Genomic DNA, 26,140 nt, shown 5'->3' on the forward strand with positions numbered 1-26,140 from the left:
GCAAACTGCTCCACAGGGAACAGAGTCATGCATCTGCACACTTTTACTTCTTCTGCACCTGACTGTGCAGGTTATTTAGCACAATTTATGAATACAGCGAGCCACATCCTTGCTCTGCAGGGGCCGCTTCTCAGTGACTAAGAGGTGTGACCAGAGAGGGAGCAAACGCACCATCGCAGCCAAACACGTCAACAAGAAGCTGCTGCGTAGAGAACAGGTGCTGCAGGAGATCAGACTTCTCCAAACTCTGGACCATCCCAACCTGGTCAGACTGCTGGACACATATGAGACGGCCAACAGCTACGTCCTTGTCCTGGAGATGTGAGTGTGCAGTAGACTCCTTGATGTTACAGAGAAAGTGAGACGCCACTAATGCGCTTCATGTTTGTTTTAGGGCAGATCAGGGACGTTTCCTGGACTACATCGTGAGCTGGGGTAACCTGACGGAGGAGAAGGTGGCTTTATACCTCAGAGATATTCTCGAGGCCCTTCATTATCTGCACAGCTGGAAGATAGCACACCTTGATCTCAAAGTAAACACAGCATCTTTCATGCTAAGAGAACTCTGTCATTTATGGTTGAATATATTTCTCCGGGCATTAATTCCTTTCTGTGCGTGCTCCTGCAGCCTGAGAACATCGTGGTGGAACATGTGTCCTGTCAGCCTGTGATCAAGCTGACAGACTTGGGCGACGCTGCTCAACTGAGCCATCGTTCCTCCTATATCCATCCTCTCCTGGGAAGCCCTGAGTTCTCTGCTCCTGAACTGATCCTGGGTCAGCCCGCGTCTCTGATGTCTGACCTCTGGAGTTTAGGTATAGTCTAATACAGGCCATCACAGATAACAAGCACGTTGTTTAATTCCATAACTTGTTTCCCGTGCGTAATGAAAACAGAAACAGTCTCAGTATGTTTTTACACATTGTCTCAGTATATTTTTGTGGCGGTGGAAGCTGCGCCATGATTCTCTGCGTCGTTGCTGCTGTAAACAGCTCGAGAGCAACGCTCAGTCTGATGCATCTGCAAACGCACACACTCTGTGATTGACATCTGTATATAAGCAGATGATCAAGTAAAATAGCACGAGACGCTACGGGATGGTGGTGGGAATGGCAACAAAAAAAAAGGTGACATATTGCCGAATGACAGGATAAGACTCACTTTTGTGGATTTCTAAAAAATCCTGCATAATTTTAAAAATGGGAAAACTCTGGAGTTCTGCTTTAATGTGTGATTGCTTTTCAGGTGTGGTGACCTATGTTCTTCTGAGCGGCGCCTCTCCATTCCTGGATGAAAGCCTGGAAGAGACGTGTCTGAACATCTGTCGCCTGGACTTCAGCTTCCCCGAGGACTACTTCCAGGGTGTGAGCACGGCTGCCAGGGACTTTGTCTGCCTGCTGCTCCAGGGTGAGCCGGAGCGACGCCCCCCCGCTGTGTCCTGCCTGCAAGAGCCGTGGCTCCAGCCTCCGGGCGTGTCGAACCGAGATGAAGGATACAGGCCTTTTAATCACACCCCACCGTCGCCGATTCATTACAGCAACCACCTGGACACGTCCAGGCTCATCTCTTTCATCGAGCGGCGGAAACACCAGAATGACGTTCGGCCCGTGGGCGCCGTTAAGGCCTTCCTCCAAAGCCGTCTTCACAATCACACCTGAATCTCACAAAAGGAAGAGAAGGGTAGATTGAATTCCTGCAGGTGCCGCTCTCGTCCCCTCTTCCTTCACAAAGCCACAGAAGTCCTGCTGCTGCTGCTGACTGACCTATGACCCCTCCCACCCACCCCTCCTACTAAACTATTGGCATTTTTCATGCCTGCACAAAAAAAACAAACTGTTGGAATCTGTTTAAGTTTTCCAACCTTGACTCAGCAGGGAGAAACCTGTTTTCTCAACAAGCTAACACGAGGGAATCTCACGTCTGGGACAGTGTTGAACAAAGAAAACTAGAGTACTGTATCATAGGAACAATTCAGGCTGCTTTCGGTTGAACAAAAGAAAAAATGTTTTTGTAAGGAGAGATTACTTTTTTTGTAAATGAAACCATGTACAGTCGGGGATTACAGAGAACTGTCTTAACGCTGACCTTTCTGAAAGTCGGCAAAGTCGATGGAAAAGCAGAAAAATGAGATACACAGAATCTCATCAGCTGTGGCGCCCATCAGCAGGGTCCACCTGGTCAAGACAGAGCTACCAAACCAGGTTTTCCAGAGAGACACAAAAGTTACATTCTGTGCAATAGTTTGCTTATCTTTATCACCCCGCCTCAGTTCAAAAGGTTAAATCCTAAACAGAAAAATAGAAAATAGCTTGATCAACCAGTGAATAAATCATTTGGCATAAAAAAAGCATATTTGGCAAAGCTTCACAGATCTCGAGCTGCATCCGCCTTAGTTGTAAATAATGTTTTCCTGCTTTAAAAATGTTCCTTCATCTTTTAATTTGAAGAATTTATCCTCAAACAAACAAGAAGCTATTTTGTCTGCCAGGCTTCAGCGAGTCAGGCAGACGAAACCTAGAAATGCACTCGTGTTTTGCATCAGCTCTCATGTGCAATGTTGCAGCTTTTCCATGTGTGCAACTATTTATGAAGTCTTGTGTTGTAGCCGTATTCTTAAAGAGGCATGTATGTACTCGGTACTGCAATTAGATGTCTGTATTGTGTTACCTTTTATGTATTAAGTTCAGTATTAAAAATCTGCTGAAAAATAACAGCAAAAGCCCTACAGCTGAGAGGGGTTTTCGGAAATAATGTATAGAAATGTGTATCTATCAAATCCAGACGCTTAAGCTTTCGTTCTGTCTTTGTTATGCTTTTATTTTCTGTAACAAAACCAAAGTTGGCTACTTTTTCTTTTCTATTCTTTCACTTTCATGTTTTGTTCTATTTATCTTCTTAAGTTATGCTGAGGTATGAGTGTTTACAAATGTCCAGTGTGGTTTTATTTATTCCTAATGAGCTATTGTTTGGTGGCTTTTCTCCTGGACAAACAGATTCCTCGTGTCTATTTTCACGCCGTGTACAAAAGTGGTTTTTCTGTGCGAGTTTGGCTTTTGTAGGTAGATGCTGGTGTTTGTTTCTAGGTTTTTCTTTTATTTTCTGTATGCTTTTATTCAACAATTTATTTACATCTTTACTGAGCAATAGCAAAAAATTAAAAGACAAAAAATTGGGGAAATTGATTTTAGGGGACACTATTTAAATGTAAATCTTTGATTAAATCAGCATTGACAGCATATATTAATCCTGATGAGTTTTGGGGCTGAGAGGTTAATCCTCTTTTCTTGAAGTGCCAGGTGAGAGAAACAAACCTAATCACGAGCGGGGAAACGGAAGAGAAAATGTATTGTTTCCTGTTCGATGTCGGTTCTTTTGATTTGCTGTTTAAGGAGCCGACATGTGGTCGGGTTTCTGTACAATCTCACATTTTGTGTGACTTTATTTATAAGTGTGGGTTTTTCAAAGAAGTGCTGTTTTGATCTCTTCGTCAGATTCAGCCACAAGTTCCTGGAAGGATCCAAGAGAAGTTCTGAAATGTCTTTGGGAGACGTGTGTCATATGAAGTTGTACAGAGAAGGGTCGGGCCATCGGCCCACTACCCAGGATGTAAAACCGCTCCTATTTTTAAAAACACCAGACTGCAGCAATGTCATCATGAATGTCTGACACATTCTTACTTTTGCATGTACATTTCTCTGTACAGAAGATTGTGTTTACATGTCATTACGTTTTGTAAATAATTTATTTTGTCCATGTTATTTTGCCATTAAATGTACAAGGAACAGACAGCTGTTATTGTTGCTTCTTTTTCTATGTTAGAACACAAAAGGTTCACACCCACCTATGAAAATTTGTTGAAACTGGTGCCGTCTCATTTCTGGTTTCTCATAACGTTTGGGTGTCGAGAGGCGAGACGAAGATGTGTCACTAGAAAGTCGTGGGAAAACCCTGAAGAGGTCAACTGTCATCAGCATGAATACAAACACCAATAATTAGGCTTACAATAAGATCAGACTAGTTTTGATTTTATTTTGTGATTACCTCTCACAATAACATGTTACCCTTGGGGTCAAACAGGTGATAGGAGAGTTTAACTTATCAGCACACACTTACTTTAGATGGCCGAGATGATATTTATAAAAATCTAAATAGATGTGTTCAGTCACACAAAGTGCAGGACCTTCATTCTCAGGAACAGCTTTGGTAACTTGTAAAAAACCCACAGGGGGTGTTGCTGATCTTATGTGTGCATGAATCAGTGTGAGTGCTGAATTTTGTACCGTGCCATTTCCACATATGATGTTAGTCACATGGAAGCAGAAAGGGCAAAGATAAGTTTACCAGAAACTGTTTGTTAGCTCTCCTGTAGAAGAAATCATGTCTTGCTCTTGAACGAGTCGGAGACCAGCTTTAGCTTCTGCTTCTTGTTTACGTTCACCTGCAGCACCTGGGATCCATCGCTTCGCCTTCTTTTCATATTTTCTAATCAAGTGTGAAATCTATTTGACACACTTAGCAGCAGCAGAGGCACATATTTTGCACAGTACCACAGAGGAAGTGTCTGTGCAACAGATAATCTTTTGATCAAATTCTTGTGCATGTGCGGTTATGTTTGAAGGTGATGAACAGGGGCTTCTTCCTCCTTTCTTTTTTTTCTTTAAAAACTCAACATCTTTATGAACATTTGAGATCCAAAATGAAAACATTTACTTTTTAGCTGAAACATTTGCCATTACTGTAAATAATTTTGTTTTTGAGGCTCCAGAAACGATTAGTAAAAATGTTAAAGACAAGTGAAACATAAACAGTAACAGTGAGGAATTTCTTTAACCACACATGTTCTTCCTTTTCATCATTTCCCAATTATAACACCCCCACCCATTTAGTTTCTGAGCACCTTTCACCCACTGAATTCAGTATTCACTCAGAGATCTTCATCTGAATTTAGTCTGAGGAAACACTCGTTTTTCTAATTTATTTTATTTTGTAAGCTCATCCTATCAAGTCTATTTTACAAATACTTAAACAACCCTTTATTAGACAGAGGGTGACATGACTGCACAGACACCCACCTCACATGCATCATGATTAACAACAAAATAAATGTAGTTGCACCATTCTGGCCACTAGATGCCAGTAAAGAGCTAGTCGTTTAACGCTGACATTTGCCACTCTAAAACACACCTGGAGCAGCAGTAGCTTGAGGGGAGAGAGAGGGAGAGTCTAGTAAAGGGAGGGTTGTAGGATCGATACTGGCTCCCAGCAGAGAATGCTGCTGTTGTGCCCTTGGGCAAGACACCTCACCTACATTGCCTGCTGGTGGTGGTCAGAGGGACCGCCACTGCTGGCAGCCTCGCCTCTGTCATCGCACCCCAAGGCAGCTGTGGCTACACTGTAGCTCACCACCAATGTGTGAATGTCTGTGTGTGTGTGTGGGGGGGGGGGGGGGGGGGGACTAATTGAGTTGCAAAGTGTCTAGGACTCTAGAAGGTCCTATCAAATACAGGCCATTACCATTTACCAAAACATCAAATTACATGAATAAGAACAATAGTTTTTTTACAAAATAAGATAATGAACAAGAGTCTGCTTCTAGGCCTGCAGAAAGAAGGAAGAAAAAAAAATGGGACACACAATACAACAGGAGCAAAGGTTGGTTTATGCTTGACGCGTCCATGAGGTCCGCACGGCTCCGCACGGAAAAGTTGCGTCATTTTGCGTCATCTTAACAACCACGCCCCTCCACCACGCCTCCACACGGCCCAAAATTTCCGCAACGCGCACCTAGGAAATTTTCTAACCACGCGGACGGTCGGACGCGGAAAAACATGGCGGACCGGCAAGAACTAGTATGGCAGAAGTTCGTAAATACAGACATTTGTATGATTCAGCTCTCAAAGATCACCGTGATCAACATGTTGTTAATAATTCTTGGAGAGAAATAGCTCGCACTGTCGGAAAAGACGAGGACGCTGTTAAAAATGCTGGAATGCCATGTTGTAAACAGTAATTTCTACTTCTACTATGGTGTAGTGTTGGATGCATGCCGTAGAGCTCCATGCTGCCCCGTTCAGTTTGGGAGAATATTGGCTCACCACAGAGACGAGCCGCATGAACCATAAACGCTGCGAGTTGTGAAGCGCGTTCCAGCCGCGAGCCACATCACCAAGCGGAAAGTGAATGCGTCAAACATAAACCAAGCTTAAGCTATCACTGCATCAACTTGAAGAAATACTGAACAATCACATGATAATAAATCATAGTGCATTTAGTGGCAACAACAGCCTTAAGACATGTGTTGAACGTGCCCAAGCCCATACTTTTGAGAGCACCATGTGAGCACCTGTGTGTGTACACGTGCTTGTTTATGTAAAGTTTCTCTATAAAAGCGTCCAATAGAGAGTGTGAGGGGCCACAGATCTGCCCCCCAAAGATGTGTAGGAGACGGAGGGAGCTCCAAGTCCCAGAGATCCAGGCGCTGCCCCAGAACACAGGAACCCCAAGGAGACTGCAACCAGAAAGGCTCCCGCCCCCCTCGAGAGGCGCAGAGGATCGCCCCGGGGGGCCACAACCAGCAGCCGGCAGAGACCCGGGAGATATCAGCGGCAAGCCCACAGGCCCGCCCGCAGCCTCCCACCCCCTAGCCGGCCGAGCCCGGGACCCAGCAACGCGGGACCCAGGGGTGACCACCCCCCGCCGGGGACCCAGCAGAGCCCAGGGACCTAGACCCCACCAGGCAGCCACCGGGATTGGTCAGGCAGACGCCAAAAATCTTAAACCCCCTGACCCGGGAGCCACGAACATTCAGGCAGACCAAGGCACCACACTCCACACTAGGTGTGGCAGGGGAGAGGAGACGAAGATCTATATCATCAAAATAAGTCCCAGGAGAAGGGAGGAGTCAAAGGCCCCACCTGACATATACAGTCATACACAAACACAGTCACACACTCCCTCCCTCATGCTCACACATACACATACAACCAAAGACTTACAAAAATGCATGCCGGACACCCACTCATGCTCCCCATACACAATCTATTCACTCTGGTCCCGGTACTGCTGCACACTGGGTACAACCATCACCGGTTCCCAGAGTTTGACCCTTTTATTTATTTATTTATTTATTTTTACCGTGTCCTGTTTGGCTGTGAAGCAAACAGAATTGATGTCTGAATGCTGGTGACAAGCCTTACAGATTTACTCTCAGGTGGAGCATCAAAGCATCTGCTTTTAATGTCACACCTGATACTTAAAACTTTATTGTTGACCCAGAATTCTTTGTAGAACTCTGCTGGAAACCTGTCTGGGCCTGGAGCCTTCCTATTAGTCATGGATTTAAGGGCTTCCTGGAGCTCCGCTGATGTTAGTGGCGAGTCCAGGACTGTAACTTGGCTGTCTGATCATTTAGGAAGTGTTATCCTGTCAAGAACTCATTGATCTCGTTATCTGATGGGTTTACCTGTGATGAGTACAAAGTTTGTTAAAAGTCTCTGAAAGTGTTGTTTATTCTTTCAGGGTCATAAACTATATTCCCGGTTGAGTCTTTAACAGCAGATATGGTAGTTTTCTCTTTATTTATTTTTAACTGGCTAGCTAAAAATTTACCAGATTTATTGCTATGTTCAAAGTTTTCTATTCGTAGCCTTTGTGCTAAAACTGTGTCTTTTTGTCAATAATTCCAAGAAGTTCTAAATCAGCTTTATGTAATTTGCTCAGTAACTCTTCTTCTGTGGATGTGTCTAAAGACTTAATGATTTCTTCTAACTCCTATAAGCTTAATAGATTAATATGCTTGGTGATTTTTGGGAATCTCCAACTGAATAGCAACAGAGTTGATTCCAGTGTGTAGCTTAATTCTCCGCTACACCGCAAACCATCATTTCCATCCAGAACGCTTCCAACTCTCTGAAAGAAACCTTCTAATAATTCCATTCACGCATCCAAACTCGTATTCTCAATTTAGCTTCCATCCAGCCACAGGTTTGCTTTTAAAACAAGTTTAATATCAAAGCTGTTAAAAATTGTCATTAAATTGTCATCCATGAATTGTCATTTTATAATTGTCATTTCAAATCTTTAAGTTTAAAATTGTTAGCAATAATTTATGTATGATATAAGCGTGATAGATTAATATGCTTGGTCATTTTTCAGAATCGAACAACTGAAAGCAAACAGTGTTGATTCTAGTGTGTAGTTAATTCTCTACACAAGGAAACTGGTTATTGGGACATGGAACATCACCTCGCTGGCAGGGAAGGAGCAGGAGCTTGTGGCAGAGGTTGAGCTGTATGTAACATGGAGGAATCAAGAGGGCAGAGCAGGTTAACTGCCAGAAGAGTCAAGAGTCAAGAGTCAAGAGTCATTTATTGTCATATTCTCCACATGTGCAGGACATACAGAGAAATGAAATTCAGTTTCAGCACACACAATTCAAAGATCAGACATACGTGGGTAAGACACATAACAAGAATTGGTGACTGCGGTCATTCGCAACATGAGTCGCGCTACCTTAATAGTTAGATGAAAAGGGTGTTACATGAGGAAAGTTCAGGGAGGGGAAAAAAAAGGCATTAACAGGGTTACACCAGCAGGGTGTAGCACTCCAATGCAAAAAAACACCCGACATGGAAGCACAGACAGCACGTGTACAACATCAGAGTCCAATGGGGAGGTGGGGGTGGGCGGGATCCTGAAGCCTCCAATGGGAGCTGCCACTGCGGCGCATCGACCAGCTGCAGAACAACAGGTGGGAGGGAGAGATAAGGAACAGAGAGCACATTGAGGTCCCTGCAGATATAGCCTGAAGGGAGAGGGTGAAGGTCGGGACACAGCATCTGTCGGCATTCCTCCTTTTTGTGGGGGTGTGTTGAGGCAGCCTTGAGAGGCTGCTATGGCGTCAGATAAGGATAAACATAACTTTGTTTAGGGTAGACAGAGATAATCTTCCCCTCCGTCTTGTAGTCTCTAAGTGGTCATTCATGTCCACCAGTGAAGCCAATTTTACATTCCACATCCCCGCATCGTCCGGCGACCCTCTCCGAGATCAAATCCATCTTGCGCACTAACACAGGCAACGCCGCAAGGACATTGTCCAGCTTACGGTTCACCTCGAGTAACGTCCCAGTCTGTGAGGTCACCGCACGAGCGGCACATTCCGTGGGTACGGGTCGCACTCCAATCGCTCCCGTCTTCCCAAATTTCCAGAAAACCAGATATCCTCCCACTCCAATCAGAAGAAATCCAGTGATCATCAGGCCGAATATCCACAAATCTTCCACGTCCTCGATGGACAGCTGAGAGAGGCACACGATTCGCCAGACCTCCCAAGAATCGAGTGCATATCCCGATGCGAATGTCCCCTCGGGACAGGTGGGAGCCCCCTTCTCCGTTCTCATCGTAGAGAAAATTTTGTCAATCACGTTGAATGACCAATTAATTAAGTCCATATTTCCAAAAAGAGAGTAGTGGTTTCAGGAGAAATGCAGAGAAGTGCTCTGTAGGCAGACAGGACAAGAGCCTTGGGAAAGCCGATAAGGGAGCTGAGAAAAAAGCGTCTGTACTCTCTGAAGGCTGGAGAAGAAAAGAAGGGCAGGAACAGGCAGACAAACAAATTCTAAAATTGTTTTAAGAAGGTCAACAGGAGGGCTAGAAACTACCCAAGACTGAGTATCATCTGGCAATGGTGAGATGTTCTGCTGCTCCTTAAATCCCCTGATCGCTGATGAGCTGATTTGGCACAGCTGGGCTCTCCAGACACACCCACCTGTAAACAACACTCAGTAGAGATGGTTATGCAGCACAGATCATGACACACATCCTCTTCAGCTCAGAATGCGCCTACTGAGCATTTACTGTGATGGATGGAACTAGAAGGTGATGTCTGGAACCTATGTGTGAATATAATATAGTCAGAATCTCCGTATCTCAGAGAGCTGAGTTCTGGATTTAAAAGAATTTGGTTTGTTTAAGCTATAAATAGATTATTATCAAAACCACATTCAGACGCAATCTCACTGTGTTCTACGTACCCAAGCAGAGACGCCCTTTGGATCCGAGATGTCAGGAAGGGTTGGAGACCCCGGTACCGGAGTCCGTAGACTAACTCCTCGTATGACCAGGTCAGTCCAGGGTCATCTTCCAGGTAACGATAGTTGGAACTAGTTTGCGTCTCAGGAATAACTCTTCAGGAGTTGTAACAATATCAGCTTTGTTCTGCAGGAAACTATCTTGTTGTATCAGTTTCGCAGGTGCCAAAAAGGTTAAAAAGGTTTTGACGATGTGTCAAAATCTTAATCTTGATCCTTCTTAATATTAATGTTAATAAAAAGGGAAAATCAGGATTTTTGCAGCTTCACCGAGGTAGGGAGGGTAAAATATTGTCTATAAAGTACTTTACAGTTTTTCTCAAATGCTAAAACACATTTCATAAACGTTTCCTCCATGTTCCCCAATGTCTAAACACAACACCCTTTTCTAAAACTACATAAACACAACCACACCTTCTCACTTCAAAACTCAAACTTTCACACCCAAAGAGCAGCTCAAAGCTTTCAAAAATGTAAACACTATACACATCATTACACACTACAGCAAAACAATTGAAAACACAATGCTCAATTTGTGAGAAGGTTCTTTTTTTCATAACTGTCAATTTGCCCATTTTTAGAAACTTTACAGTTACGGATTTTAGATCTCTGCAGAGGATTAGGCATTTAGATTTGTAAGTTTCATATGAAGAGTATAAATCTATAGAAAATTCTGCATGTACAATACTGTAACACAACTCAATGCAAAAACAGAATCTATTGCACACAACAGTACTCTTGAAATCATGAGCAGGGTGTGAAATTTTTTATTTACTTTATTCACAACACACACACACACACACACACACACACACACACACACACACAGTGCGGCATCATGTCGCTGAGCTGCATCGGGCCACATCATCTCATCCACATTACAGGCTATATTGTCTCTTGCCAGGCACTGCCGGTAAACACCCTGGAATGACGAATCCATCCTTGTAAGGCCTCCACTGGGATGTCACCACAGGCCAGCTCCATTGCCCTTAGGAGGTTCTCTCTAGTGTATGGTTGTCTGTCATAAACCTTCCATCTCCACGATGAGAAGAACTCCTCTATAGGGTTCAGGAAAGGGGAGTAGGGTGGCAGACAGACGTTTAAAAAGTGGTTTCTGTTGGTGGTGAGCCACTCTCTCATTTGGTTTGTTCTGTGGAAGCGGACATTGTCCCAAATGATCACATAAATGTGATGTGCGGGCCCAGGATGTGCGGGCCCAGGATGGTGTTGTTGGTGGCCCAGGAGGATGTCTTTTAGCTCCTCTAGGAAGGTGAGGACATGTGGTCACAGAATTAGCAACAAGTGTCTTCAATTTTGAGTCGTTGTGTGTAATGAATGACGACAGGTGTGTTCATTGTGTTTAGTTAGTGCTGACTGTGGCAAGCATTTGGCATCACATGAGCTTTCATTTGAGAATATGAGCAAAGTTCTTTTGCAACTTGTGTTTTAGCAAGGAAAAATGTGTTTAGATTTATGAGAACTGAGGATTGTGTTTTGTGTCTTCATGTGAAATGTGTTTATGATGTTGGAAAATGATGGCTAGATTTAGTAAATGTGTTTAGACGACTGGTCATATTGGTTTAGAGGATTGGCTTTTGTGTTTTAGCAACTGAGAAAAACTGTAACACAATCGGAGTGTAGTTCTAGCTTTTTGCAACTGGAGGGTGTCAATTCCCCTAATTTTTGGCGTTGTGTACTTAGGTTGGCAATGTTTAGCTCAAGTAGAGGACCTGTTTTCAGTGGGAGAAATTGGGGTTGTGGCATTTGTGAAGTGTGTGAAGACGGTCAAACTCACGCTCATTGCGCGAGCGTTGGCAGCCCTGCTACCATTTCTTTCAATAGGCATAAAAAATCTGAATCTGACAAGGGAGAGTCTCACTTTCTCCCAGTTAGAAGGAATTGCATTGAAATTTTATAAAAAGCAATCATTTAAATCCTTAAGTGTGTAACAATTCAAAAAAGTGACATTTGCACATGAAATTCTGACACAAAATAAGTGAGTTCATTAACTTAATTTATAACCAACTAAAGTTTATGATATTTATCCATCATATACTAAACATGAATCACAACCCTAATATCACGATTCTGTTATTTAGCTCCACTGCTGAGTTACATGATGGTACATTGGTAATTGTGGCCTCCAGAACCCAACCCGTTTCTAATCTCACTCACTAACCTTTATCACCCTCGGGTACATTAAGGGGGTGGAAGACCTTTGCCAGTGCACAATAGCCCTTTGCAACAATCTCATCTGAGTCTAGGAATACAATATTGATGTTCTCACTGTGTTAAATGAAAGTTTCTTTTTTTATCAGATTTGGAAGTGATAGTGCGGTGGTCCTTTAACATCTGGGTGTTCACGTGGTAGAAGTTGACGTTATCACAACCACTAGATCAGATCTGACTAAACCTTTTCCTTTTTCTGGAGCTAAAACCTTCAAAAATGCACCCAGAACATCACGAGAAACAAAGCATTGATCATCTTAGAACCACTTCTTGATTTGTTCCTGTTTGTTTTTGCAGAACTTTCTGTGTCTAACAAGTCTTGTGTAAATTGCTACCAAACATAGTGTCAGTCAACGTGTGAACCATCACCCAGATGCTAAACCACAGGAACTGTTTTGTTTACCAAACCCTCGGGTGATCTAAATGCATTTTTGGATGCTAAACCCTAAGCGGCTGGCAAATGTAGTTTTGATGTGTATAAATAAATAATATTTTATTCATCATTTATAAAAGGTGTCATTATTTTTTATTAAATCCCCTTAAATCTTAAGGACTGTGTCCTCCACTTTCAACATGGCTGAATAATGATGCATTAACTAATATTGCTTATGGGTTTATTTTTTACAGTTTTCAATGCTACATTAAATTAAATCATCCAAGGTATTTAAAGTCACCGTGCTTAGATCATCAAACTTTGTCTTTGATTTGATAAAGTTATGAACATGTTTGGGATGAAAAGTGTGAAAAAAAAAGATCTTTCTCACGAATTGCCGGCCTGATGTCACTTCTTTCTGGATTACAGTTCAAACACCTCGCTGTGCTCATCATGGCTCATTTAAAGCCTCAATGAAAGTCTCTTGACCTTATTTTTTTGGGCACATATTCACGAGTACTTCTGTTTATGAGCAACATTTCCTTTCTCTCTTCTGTGACTGCTAAGAATGATACACATTTGTGCATGAATTTGGTTTACCCACAAGTGACATGGTGCCTTCTAACTTATTCAGAAAATAAAACAACCATGTGGATGGCAAAGAATAGAGAGGATGATGAAACAGCAAAAATGTGTGTTTTATCCATTCAGTTTAAACATAAAATACAATTTACTTTCAAATATTTTACAATAATGCATAACCAAAACAATGCAAATAATTAAATTCATAATAAACGTGAAACTTTTATTTTAAACTGGGTTCATGCAGGGTTCACTCTGTATTTTTTGTTACAAGCCACCTGTGGAAAATCAAGTGAAGTTTTCAAGTGTCGACGTTTTGTCTTCAATTGTCTGTAGCAGGCAGGAAATGCAGGAATATAAGGGGGAGGCTGTGGTTGCGCAGCATGTACCGTTTCTTCTCAACTATGACACACCTCACCTCTCTGCAATGGTGGAGTTTAAATAAATGTGTGAATGATATCATCTAGTGATGCACATTGTTGGGATTTGTTAACAAAAGAGGCTGCAGTTTCTGCCTGATTTTTATCTACAGTCAAAAACCTGATGTACATTCAAAGAATGAACCCTAATGCAGAAGCTGCAGGCTGGTCCTTTAAAAAAAAGCAACTGAAATGCATCATTATTCTGTCAGCATAATAATAATAATAGTACGTTGTTGGTTGATGAGTAGAATCCACGAACAATGAAATAGGCTGACAGCAGATTGCTCTGATGTTTGTAGACACTGGAAAGGTTAAATTGGCTGCTCAGTTGCATATTTCCTCTTTCCTCTGTGGCTTTGGTTTGTTTTTTCTTCCAAGGTTGAGGTGCACAGGCTGCTACAGCAAACCTTTCTACACTAAAGCTGCAGCCTGCTTCAGGGACTTTAAGCTGTGCAACAACATGAAACATGCAAAGCAGCTCACTATGGGACTCTTGCAGCTGAGCTACAGTTTAAGTTAACTCACAATTTAGCTTAAACAAACATGCCTGCTTAGCCACGATTACTATTATTATTACGTTTTTATGGTATAAACAAGATATACAATAGAAATGTATGCAAGACAGTCTTTTAACATAATGACTCTGAACATCGACTTATATTGGTGAAAAAAGGTTCACTTAAATGTTTCAGTCAGCTAACAGATTGCACTTAATCAGAAAGATGACAAGAGTAAATACAATTGGCTGTTTTCTCTCCCTCAGCTCCCCTCTAGTTAATCCAGGAATTAACAGGGACTAACTACAACAGGGACTAACTACTTGATTTAAACGCCAAGTTCAGTTTTACAAACCACACCACGACCTGATTCATGCCAGACATGTAGAATTAAGAAATTCCTTCAACAGAACCAGTCTGACAACAGGAAGAAGGCTAAAAGGTTTCAAAAAGTCACATTTTGCGCAACTTTCTTAGAAAACACAAGAATAGTAACAGGAAGGTTATGGCTGCACTTCTACAACACTTTTCTGAATCAGAGGACTCCAGAGTGCTTTACACCATCATTCATCCATTCACACACTGATGGAGATGAGCAACAGTTGCCACAGCTGCTCTGGGGCACACTGACAGAGACCTTTTGTATTTTCTCTGCTCATTTTTGTCTGACTTTAGAGTTGGTCAGCTGATTTGAGTCATTTAAGTAACAAAACAGAAGAATTCTGGGGGACAGAGCTGTTTACTGTACATTCCTATCACTGACCCAAAACCAACAAAAACTTGGGATTAGCTATTTTTACTTGACACCAAATGTTCTGATGTTCAACAAAATCACCAAAAACAGATTTAAGAAAGAAGAGAACTCATAATCACCTCTTCCATAGTCCCATTTACACACCAGTGCTCCTTTCTTCCATACTGGTAGTTAGCGAGTACACTGAAGTACCCCGTCTGTCTTGAGGTATGCACATCTTGATCACCTGACACAGGCTGCATGGAGCTCTGTGTATCAGCCTCAGCAGATGTCTCCTGAACTTCTCCCCGACAAACACATACAGGAACGGATTGAGGCAGCTGTGGGAGTAAGCGATGGCTTCGGTGACTTGCAGAGCCAGTCGGATGGCGTTGCTGTTTTCGCATGATGCATAGACCCCCAAATACTCCAGAGCTTTGAAGAACGATGTGATGTTGTAGGGAACCCAACAGCAGAAGAAAACAGCCACCACCATGAGAACTAAACGAATGGCCTGTTTCTTGGATGAGCGGCTGGACAGCAGCCTCAAAATGATGTGAGTGTAGCAGAAACCCAAAATGAACATTGGGATGAACAGACCCAAAATGTTCATTTTAACAAGGCCAAAAATTCTCCAGCTGTGAGGACCGAGAAAATTCCAACTTGAAGGAATGTCTGGGAAGCAGAACTGAGACATGCTGGGGCTGGTCTTCTGTTTGAGGAAGATCAGGTCAGAGAAAGAGGCCAAAAATCCAGCCAACCATGTAACAGCAGCTGCTATCACACCAAAGGACCGAGTCCGTGCTTTGAGAGCATAGACGGCATGAACTATAGCCAGGTAGCGATCGATGCTCATCAGACAGATGAAAAAAATCCCACTGTACAAGACGATGTGATAAACACCCAGGACTATCTTACACATGGCGTCTCCAAAAATCCACTTGTCTCGGGCCTCGTGGGCCAAAAAGGGAAGGGTACACACCAAGAGCAGGTCAGCAATGGCCAAGTTGAACAGGCACACATCGGTCATGCTGCGCAGCCGGAGTCCACAAGCAATGACCCAGATCACTAGGGAGTTACCAAAAAGGCCCAGGAGGAAGAAGATGGAGTAGAGAGGAGGAAGAAAATGGGCCCCATGCTTTTCATACACACAAATGCCAGAGTAGTTTTCGTCATAGTCGTAGTCCTCAGTAGTGGTGTCATTGATGGCTTCAGCAGTATATCTAGTAGAAAAGAAACACATTAACAAAGAATTAGCAGGTGTAAAAAAATTTATTCAAGTCACAAAGAGTCAAGAAGCATGTTTAACAAAATACAACACACACACACACACACACACACACACACACACACACACACACACACATGCAGAAATATGTACAGACACAAATACACACACACACACACACACACACACACACACACACACACACACACACACACACATACACACACACACACACACACACACACACATACAACCTCTGGCTTCCATAATCAGTGATGAAAGATGTAGCAGATATAAATAAGTTTAACAAATGTCAGTCATACAATAAACATGAAATGACTTTATTCATATAAATCTACATTTTGGTCATATTACTACAAACTAATTCATGAATATTTATAAATCTTCACCAATAATTGGAATAGAGCACTTTGATGGATTTGTTTTGTTTCATTTTAACAAACTTGTACTGTCAAACTTTAGAGATTCTTTTTTAAAGTTTGGACAGGTAGGCTCCTTAAATCAACAGGTTCCTTGTTCTTTGTAAGGGTTATTTTCAGCTAACATCAACGTCAGGAATGTAGAATCAAGAAATCCCTTCACTAAGCTAACTTTTATTAATTTGCTCCTGTTGTTTCAGCCAGCAACATGAAAAAAAACACAAAGCAAACAGCTGGGAAAAGGAAATCAGACCTCTTAACCTAAAGTTCACAACTCTAAAAAAAATGTAATCCTAGACTTTCCCTTTGTCTTTGAAAAGAAGATGGAATTTTAAACTTCCCTAACAACTCCCACAAACATTAACCTGGTCTTTTTGTTACATAGTTTTGCTCCCAAAAATGCCTAACAACATACCTCAGAGTCACCATCATGATGAGATGCAGAACTCATATATATATATATATATTTATTTATATAAGAAGCCACATGAGTGAATTAATCATTTAACCCACATCTTGTAGAGCTTTATCTTTTATACACAATAAACTAAATTATACACTGTAAATCATGTATTTTAGTTTTCTACAGTTTGTATATTATTCATTTTTTAAATAGCTGATAAGCATTATTTTTTTACCTACATATAACGACATTTCAAGATATGTAAAAGTTGAGAAATATAATCTTTTAAAACTGAAAGAAAACACTTTTTGACCCTGTGCAAACTGTTTAACATTAGGTGCATGTCAAACACGAGTGTTGAAGAGATGTTGAAAAGATTAATAGTTTTGTTTTTTGAGATTTTTAAAGGCAAAACGTTTTTAAAAAACATTCAGTTTACAGTTTTTCATTTGCTCCCAATTTTTGAATTTTTTGTTTAATATGGCATTTTTATAAACATCTTTTAAAAGTGTCAACTTTTTGCAAAGGAATTGTTAAGAATTGTTTTTACATGACTTATTCATTAGTCAAAAATATCTATTTTAAACAAAGGTAGAAATAAAAATGCACAAGAGAAGAGAAAAGAGTTGTGAAAAGGGGAAGTTAAGAAAGTCAAAAATAATCTCGACTAATCTGACTGTTCATACCAGACATGTAAACCATGACATCGTCTGCATAGAGAGGCATTTCTACTTAAAACACTGTCTTACATAACTCATCAGATGTGGTTGAAATTTTAAAACAAACACAAATAGTCCTACCTGCCATTGGCACTCATTTCATAGCTGCTGGTGAAATTCATTCTGGCATTCAAGCTGGACAGGTAACTGAAAAATACAAACGCTACACCTTCTGTGTTTTATATGATTATACAACCTGTATGAAAACTTTCATGTGATATATTCACCTCTCAGAGCTTTCCCCTCCCAAGTGGCAGGTGGGCTTTCATTTGACAGATCTGGTTAGGTACTTCCTCAGACACATTAAAATAAAACCAACATGTCTGCATACAGAACCACAAGTATGCAGATGCAAACTTAAACACATGCAATGGTTTTGATGACCAGAACTGCAGATTCACACAGGTGGAGGTTTGCTGAGCTCTGCGAGTGTTTTTTGTTTTTATGTGCATGAGAAGTGATACTATTGAAACAGTCATTAGTGCACTCTATTGCTTCAAAACAGCACAGTTTATAGGAAGCTAGTCTCTTTCAATGGCTGGAGTGCATTTCACAAATGGCATTTGTTTCAATACACAACATTCTGACCATTATGTTGTCAACTAAGCAACACACTCGCTTGGGACCAATTATTATTTGACATGCTTTGCATGCTTGACTATTAGCTGCAACTGACAGGATGATTATGGTTTTTAACACTTCGAGGTTGTGAAAAACTCACTTTGCACACAATCGAAACACTTCACTCCACCCACATGGCTTTAAAAAAATCTTCATCATGTTCTGTCATTCAAGCAATGCAGTCCACTTCCTGGTATCTTAAACAGCACACAGGAACGCTTGGCCATAACTGTAGTGTGACATTACAAATGCTGCAGTGGGGTTTTGTAAAAATAATATAAACAATTAGTTCTGTATCTGTTGCTAACGGCACTTTGATCATCCTGAGATTAGAGGAAGACTGATCATTTCTGACTGAAGTGACAAAATAATGGAACAGGCTTGTGTGGAGCTGATGCTCTGTCTGTGTGTGTGTGTGTGTGTGTGTGCAAACAACCACAAGAGCACCTGGGGCACTTGTAAAGAGATTTTTGTTACATTTTTTCAGAAACAACTGCACTGACATCGACAATGACACAGATTTAGCATTAACATAAACTGCTAAAACATTTTTATTGAATTGAAGTTGTTTTGATAAGGTAATTATCTACTTTACTTTTAGAGTCATATCAGTAAATCTTATCAAATTAAAACTACTTTCCACAAAAACTCAGTGTTCCACAGAAAAAGGCTGCAAATGATCCTTAATTCTGTTTCTAACCCAACTTTAATGCTACAATTAGATAAAAGAACAAAAAGATTTTTGAACTCTACTATTTACCCATTAAAGTGTTGGGTGTGCATGGCTTATGGTTATTGTTTTCGTTTTTGGCAGAGGTAGGTCACGTCAGAGTTTTGGTAGTCAGAACAAGTCATGTCTTTCGACTCATCTCGACTCAAGTCAAGTTCAAGTCTCAAGACATGAGTTCGGATGAAAGTCCTAAACTTTGGATTTCAAGTTCCTAACAACTTATTTTAACTGGAATAATAAAGTGGGTCCAGAAATATCAAATGCTTCCTTAAAGTGTTTTTTTTGACAAAACAAGCAGCAAATGCAAGTGAAGTTGATCAGAAACTGTCATAAGGCGGTGGTGAAGATCCAAGATGCAGTACCCAGGATGACACGAGGCAAGGATGATTAAGTAAAAGTTCTTTATTTTTAGGTGAGCCAAAAACCAAGTATATCCAAGCTGAAAGCCAACAATCCAAAATTCAAAAACCAGATAAATATCTGGGGATCAAAAACTCTGGAATAAACACAGAGGGACGAAACTGACAGAACTACAAACAACATTCATGGACCGACGCAAGGCAGGGCTTAAATAGACTGGGAGAGGCAATCAGGAAAACAGGCAGCAGGTGTGCGGAGTGAGCTGCTGGAGGGAAGGCAGGTGACGATAATAATCTAAATGGGGAAACAGAACAGAGAATGGCAGATAACCCTAAAATACAATATTTAAACCAAAAGACTGAGGGAAAGGCTCACACAAACTATCTGGAGGAGGACATAATACACACACATATACACACACACACACACACACACACACAAACACAAAAACTCTGACACCAATAAACAGAACTGGGAAATGACCAAGCACACACACACACACACACACACACACACACACACACACACACACACACACACACACACACACACACACACACAAAAACTCTGACACCAATAAACAGAACTGGGAAATGACTAAGCACACACACACACACAGAGCAGGGGACTGAGAGGCTGGGGGCTACAAGGACACAGAAAATGAAGACCTGGAAGGGCTGGGGAGGAATGAGATGACACGGGACCTGGGAGGAATAATTATACCGGTACCACATAAGACACAAAGACTGAAACGAAGACAAGGACACATGAGGGCGCTATGAGACACCAAAGAGAATCTAGAGGGGGATGGAGGACACCAGGAGGCACAAAAAAGGAGGGGGCCGACGCAGACCATGACAGAAGCAAAGGGCAGCTGGTTAATTTTCTAGTGAATACTTTTTATGTTCATCCTGAATAAGATTTCAAGTCAAGGGGTTCATTTCATGTGACTTCATCCATCACTGATGTTAAAGTTTGAGTCAAGTCTCAAGTCTTCAAGGTCACCAGAATTGTGACTTGAATCTGACTAAAAGGCAAGTCAATGTGAACCAATACCTCTGGCATGATGTGTTTTCAGTATCATTTAGACAGAAATTAGTTTGATGATCTGTAATCTGCCCACCTGTTCTCACTCACCTGTCACCCATCACTGGTATTTCCTGGTTTTGGACCCCAAGTGTCCTAGGTTGACTTATTTGCCTCCTGGTTGGACAGGCCAGACAAACCTCCACTCCCTAGGAGGCATCCAGAGGGTGTTTTAACTAAACTAGCTTCTCCTGACATGGAAGTCCCTCCCGTAAGTCTCATCTCTGGTTGAGACTTTTGTTTGTATTCAGTCATTTAAATTTCTGCTTTATTTAATGATTGTTGGTGAGAACACCAACCGAAGAGCAAACTCTGGGATTCTGGACCCTGCAAGAGTAGAAAGCAAATCAATGCACAAATTCTGAAATTTTTGATCAACATTTTTCCATAGATTACCATTTTTGTCCACAGAAAAACATTTGCTCATGATATTTCTTAACCTGGATATAAAAATGAAAATGAAAACAAGTTTCCCAAGTGTTATCCAACATGAAGACCAACAAATCTGACAGATGAAATATCCTAGCCTTAAAGTCTTGCATCTTCACTCCTAAAGTCAGTTGTTTGGGGGTGATAATTATAGTTTCTCAAATGCTAAAACACATTTCACAAACGTTTCCTCCATGTTCCCCAATGTCTACAGGTGCTGGCCAGTAAATTAGAATATCATCAAAAGGTTGAAAATATTTCAGTAATTCCATTCAAAACGTGAAACTTGTACATTATATTCATGCAATGCACACAGACCAATGTATTTCCAATGTTCATTACATTTAAATTTGATATTCATAAGTGACAACTAATGAAAACTCCAAATTTGGTATCTCAAAAAATTAGAATATTCTGAAAAGGCTGAATATAGAAGACACCTGCTGCCACTCTAATCAGCTGATTTACTCAAAACACCTGCAAAGGCCTTTAAAAGGTCCCTCAGTCTTGTTTTGAAGGCACCACAATCATGGGGAAGACTTCTGACTTAACAGCTGTCCAAAAGACAATCATTGACACCTTGCACAAGGAGGGCAAGACACAAAAGGTGATTGCTAAAGAAGCTGGCTGTTCGCAGAGCTCTGTGTCCAAGCACATTAACAGACAGGCGAAGGGACGGAAAAAATGTGGTAGAAAAAAGTGTACAAGCTCTAGGGATAACCGCACCCTGCAGAGAATTGTGACGACAAACCCATTCAAAAATGTGGGGGAGATCCACAAAGAGTGGACTGCAGCTGGAGTCAGCGCTTCAAGAACCACCACGAGGAGACTCATGAAAGACATGGGATTCAGGTGTCGCATTCCGTGTGTCAAGCCACTCTTGAACATGAAACAGCGCAAGAAGCGTCTCGCCTGGGCCAAGGACAAAAAGGACTGGACTGATGCTGAGTGGTCCAAAGTTATGTTTTCTGATGAAAGCAAGTTCTGCATTTCCTTTGGAAATCAAGGACCCAGAGTCTGGAGGAAGAGCGGAGAAGCACAGAATCCACGTTGCATGAGGTCCAGTGTAAAGTTTCCACCGTTAGTGATGGTGTGGGGTGCCATGTCATCTGCCGGTGTTGGCCCACTCTGTTTCCTGAGGTCCAGGGTCAATGCAGCCGTCTACCAGGAAGTTTTCGAGCACTTCATGCTTCCTGCTGCTGACCAACTTTATGGGGATGCAGACTTCACCTTTCAACAGGACTTGGCACCTGCACACAGTGCCAAAACCACCAGCACCTGGTTCAAGGACCATGGTATCCCTGTCCTTGATTGGCCAGCAAACTCGCCTGACCTTAACCCCATAGAAAATCTATGGGGTATTGTGAAGCGGAGGATGCAATACGCTAGACCCAACAATGCAGAGGAGCTGAAGACGACTATCAGAGCAACCTGGGCTCTCATAACACCTGAGCAGTGCCACAGACTGATCGAGTCCATGCCACGCCGCATTACTGCAGTTATTGAGGCAAAAGGAGCCCCGACTAAGTATTGAGTGCTATACATGCACATTCTTTTCATGTTCATTCTTTTCAGTTGGCCAACATTAGAGAAACAAACATTTTTTCATTGGCCTTTAGAATATTCTAATTTTCTGAGATACCAGATTTGATGTTTTCATTGGTTGTCACCTATAAATATCAAAATTAAACGTAATAAACATCGGAAATACATTGGTCTGTGTGCATTGCATGAATATAATGTACAAGTTTCACGTTTTGAATGGAATTACTGAAATATTTTCAACCTTTTGATGATATTCTAATTTACTGGCCAGCACCTGTAAACACAACACCCTTTTCTAAAACTACATTAACACAACCACACCTTCTCACTTCAAAACTCAAACTTTCACACCCAAAGAGCAGCTCAAAGCTTTCAAAAATGTAAACACTATACACATCATTACACACTACAGCAAAACAATTGAAAACACAATGCTCAATTTGTGAGAAGGTTCTTTTTTTCATAACTGCCAATTTGCCCATTTTTAGAAACTTTACAGTTACGGATCTTAGATCTCTGCAGAGGATTAGGCATTTAGATTTGTGAGTTTCATATGAAGAGTATAAATCTATAGAAAATTCTGCATGTACAATACTGTAACACAACTCAATGCAAAAACAGAATCTATTGCACACAACAGTACTCTTGAAATCATGAACAGGGTGTGAAATTTTTTTATTTACTTTATTCACCACACACACACACACACACACACACACACACACACACAGTGCGGCATCATGTCGCTGAGCTGCATCGGGCCACATCACCTCATCCACATCGCAGGCTATATTGTCTCTTGCCAGGCACCGTGGGAAAAATGCCCTGGAATGGCGAATCCATCCTTGTAAGGCCTCCACTGGGATGTCACCACAGGCCAGCTCCATTGCCCTTAGGAGGTTCTCTCTAGTGTATGGTTGTCTGTCATAAACCTTCCATCTCCACGATGAGAAGAACTCCCCTATAGGGTTCAGGAAAGGGGAGTAGGGTGGCAGACAGACGTTTATAAAGTGGTTACTGTTGGTGGTGAACCACTCTCTGATTTGGTTTGTTCTGTGGAAGCGGACATTGTCCCAAATGATCACATAAATGTGATGTGCGGGCCCAGGATGGTGTTGTTAGCTGTCCAAGAGGATGTCTTAGCTCCTCTAGGAAGGTGAGGAAATGTTGGGTGTTGTAAGACCCAAGGACAGCATGCTGGTGGACAAGCCCCTCCGAACCCATGGCCGCACAAAGAGTAATATTTCCCCCCCATTGGCCAGAATCCTCAGTGATGGCTCTTTGGCCATTGATGTAACGGCCTCTTTGCCTTCGTTTCTGTAGGTTGAAGCCAGCCTCATCCAGGAAGAGGTATTCATGAGGTCTGGCCATCACATCCAACTGTAATATCCTCTGTGAAAATGTGAAAGTGCACAGGTGTTCAGAACAACAGTCAATCAGGTAGCACAGTATTGTCCAAAAGTAATGTAGGCCACTGAGCAACACAGTATATCCACTAACTGTACTGTGAACATGGATGTATACTTACTTGCACATACTCGTAACGTAGGTCTTTGTGTCACGCAGAGTTGCACTCAAAGGGAACCCTATAGACCTGTTTCATCCGCATCTTTTGGCGCTGGAGAACTCGGTCTATTGTGGCCAAGCTGACATCATCAATGCTCTCAAAGTTGACATTATCGGCAATGACTTTGTCTCTGATCTCCCGGAGTCTGATGAGGTCATTCTCACGAACCATATCCACAATGATGGTTTTTTGTGCTGCTGTAAATACGGCAACCCTCCCACCTCTATGTGGCATTCTTTCAACTCTAAAGAAAGAAACGTGTGTTGTCAATTGACATGTTTTACAATAACAACTGATTTGAAACCAATATACTACTTTCACAGGCTTGTAAAACTGTATTGTGACAAAGAAAGCAATAGAGTACAATTCTTGCTGTGTTGTCTGAATGCCCTGATAATGGTGGCCACGGTGAACCTACTCGGGTTTGGACGGACTCTTAATCCTGCTTCAGCCATTGTCATGCCATGGACAATGACATGGTCAATGACTGTTGCTCGCATCTCTTCCATAATGATGGTGCGAGGTTGTCTTGTTCTCCCTCCTGGACCTTCTCCTCTCCCTTGTTGGCCTCCTCCTCTTCCTCCTCTGATTTGAACTCCTCTTCCTCGTTGGCCTGCTCCTCTTCTTCCATGGCCAGCTCTTCTCCCTCCTTTGACTAGAATTCCTCTTCCCCTGACTCTGCCTTCGTCCATTGTGTTTGTTTGGAATCTTCAGCAAACTGTTCTTCTTCTTCTTCTTCTTCTTCTTCTTCTTCTTCTTCTTCGAGTTTATTGGCGGGTGGCATCTAACTGCTAGGTGCATTTCCGCCACCTACTGTGCTGGAGTGTGAGTCGGAGCAAGAGCGGGGGAGAAAAAAACTAAATTCTATTCAACAGATTACTGTGTTTTAGATACCCAACAACCAATTTATATTTCCTTTCTTCACCATTTAACAAATTCCTTACAGTCATCACTCCACCTCCTGTGTTTTTTTATTTCTCCCTGAGTTGTCCTCTACTTTCCTCATATTTTATGCAGTCACATAAAATATGTTCCACTGTTTCTCCCCCCACCCAACACCCACACAAACCCGTGGGATGTTTCCCTATCAGATGCATCGTATTATTAAGCCCAGTATGTCCCAATCTTAATCTTGATATCATTCTTTGATCTCTACTATTCATTCTTATATATTTCCATTTTCCTACTTTCCCTTGTACCTGAAACAAATGTCTTCCTTTCTCTCCCCATTACTACATTCTTTGCCACTCTTCCATTATATGTGCTTTAATGATAGATTTAATTTCAGCGGCACTATATGCAATATTTATTATTTTCCTATCTCTTATTGCCTTTTTTGCAAAATAATCTGCCATTTCATTTCCTTCTACTCCTCTATGTGCCGGTACCCATAAAAATTTAACTTCCGTACCCAATTTCCCCAATCTAAATATGGTCTCATATATCTCATATATATACATCTATTCGACTCTTGGTAGACATTAATTCAACTGACACTAATACAGATAATGAATCAGTACATATAATTCCTTTTTTAATAATATTTTGTTCCATCCATTGAAGACTAAATAAGATAGCTATCATCTCCACTGTGTACACAGATAAATGATCTGGAGTTCTTTCCCTAACTACTACTCCTATATGTGGTATCACAAATGCAAAAACCAGTTTTTCCCCCTACCAGTACCTTTGATCCATCTGTAAAGATTTGCACAAAAGACTCATAGCTTTTCAATCTATCTTCTGTAATTTTATCCCAATTAACTTTTCCCCCACTGCTTCTAATTTTATCATAAATACTATAATCAACACACACTTCCGGAAATATCCATTTTGAATTAACCGTATACAAAAACTTTTTAATTTGTACTTTATCATGGATCTTACTCTCTTTTGCCCAATCTTGCACTTTCCAGCTACCATATTCCTTCTTCATTTTCTCCGTTTCCCAACACGGACTCAGTGCCCTTTTTTTCATGGGTTCATTGTCCTCACACCCTTGTATACTTGCCCAATAATATAAAGCTAACTGTTTTATCCTAAGCTGTATTGGCATCTCTCCCATTTCTACCTGTAGTGCCACAATAG

At 41.6% G+C, this 26,140-nt stretch overlaps 2 protein-coding genes across 5 annotated transcripts in view; one reads left to right on the forward strand and one right to left on the reverse strand.

Moving 5' to 3' along the window:
• triob (trio Rho guanine nucleotide exchange factor b) overlaps positions 1–3,788 on the forward strand; it is a 117,471-nt gene extending 113,683 nt beyond the window's left edge. For 3 of the 4 annotated variants that reach the window (XM_015949135.3, XM_054740397.2, XM_054740400.2), the window contains exons 57-60: positions 121–321; positions 395–533; positions 629–815; positions 1,246–3,788. In XM_015949135.3, the coding sequence (XP_015804621.2) occupies positions 121–321; positions 395–533; positions 629–815; positions 1,246–1,658 (940 nt within the window). In that variant the 3' untranslated portion in view covers positions 1,659–3,788. Of the gene's footprint in view, positions 1–120; positions 322–394; positions 534–628; positions 816–1,245 lie in introns of those variants that run through there. The other variant, XR_008563187.2, reaches the window with a different exon arrangement.
• A 3,957-nt stretch (positions 3,789–7,745) lies between these two features.
• cabz01093075.1 lies at positions 7,746–17,950 on the reverse strand. Its single transcript, XM_015949140.3, has 2 exons — positions 17,796–17,950; positions 7,746–16,147 (listed from the first exon to the last, which is right to left on the reverse strand). Exons 1-2 carry the CDS (start codon positions 17,834–17,836, stop codon positions 15,082–15,084), a joined length of 1,107 nt encoding a protein of 368 aa, XP_015804626.2. The 5' UTR covers positions 17,837–17,950; the 3' UTR covers positions 7,746–15,081.
• Positions 17,951–26,140: the final 8,190 nt, after the last annotated feature.

The sequence above is a fragment of the Nothobranchius furzeri genome, chromosome 5, assembly GCF_043380555.1.
Source record: "Nothobranchius furzeri strain GRZ-AD chromosome 5, NfurGRZ-RIMD1, whole genome shotgun sequence".
NCBI classification, from domain to species: Eukaryota; Metazoa; Chordata; class Actinopteri; order Cyprinodontiformes; family Nothobranchiidae; genus Nothobranchius; species Nothobranchius furzeri.

Bases quoted from the DNA above. Each gene is read 5' to 3' on its own strand.
- cabz01093075.1 (XM_015949140.3), bottom strand. From the start codon at position 17,836: ATGAATTTCACCAGCAGCTATGAAATGAGTGCCAATGGCAG. The intron at 16,148-17,795 runs GTAGGACTATTT...CTTTTCTACTAG, and splicing joins GAAATGAGTGCCAATGGCAG to ATATACTGCTGAAGCCATCA.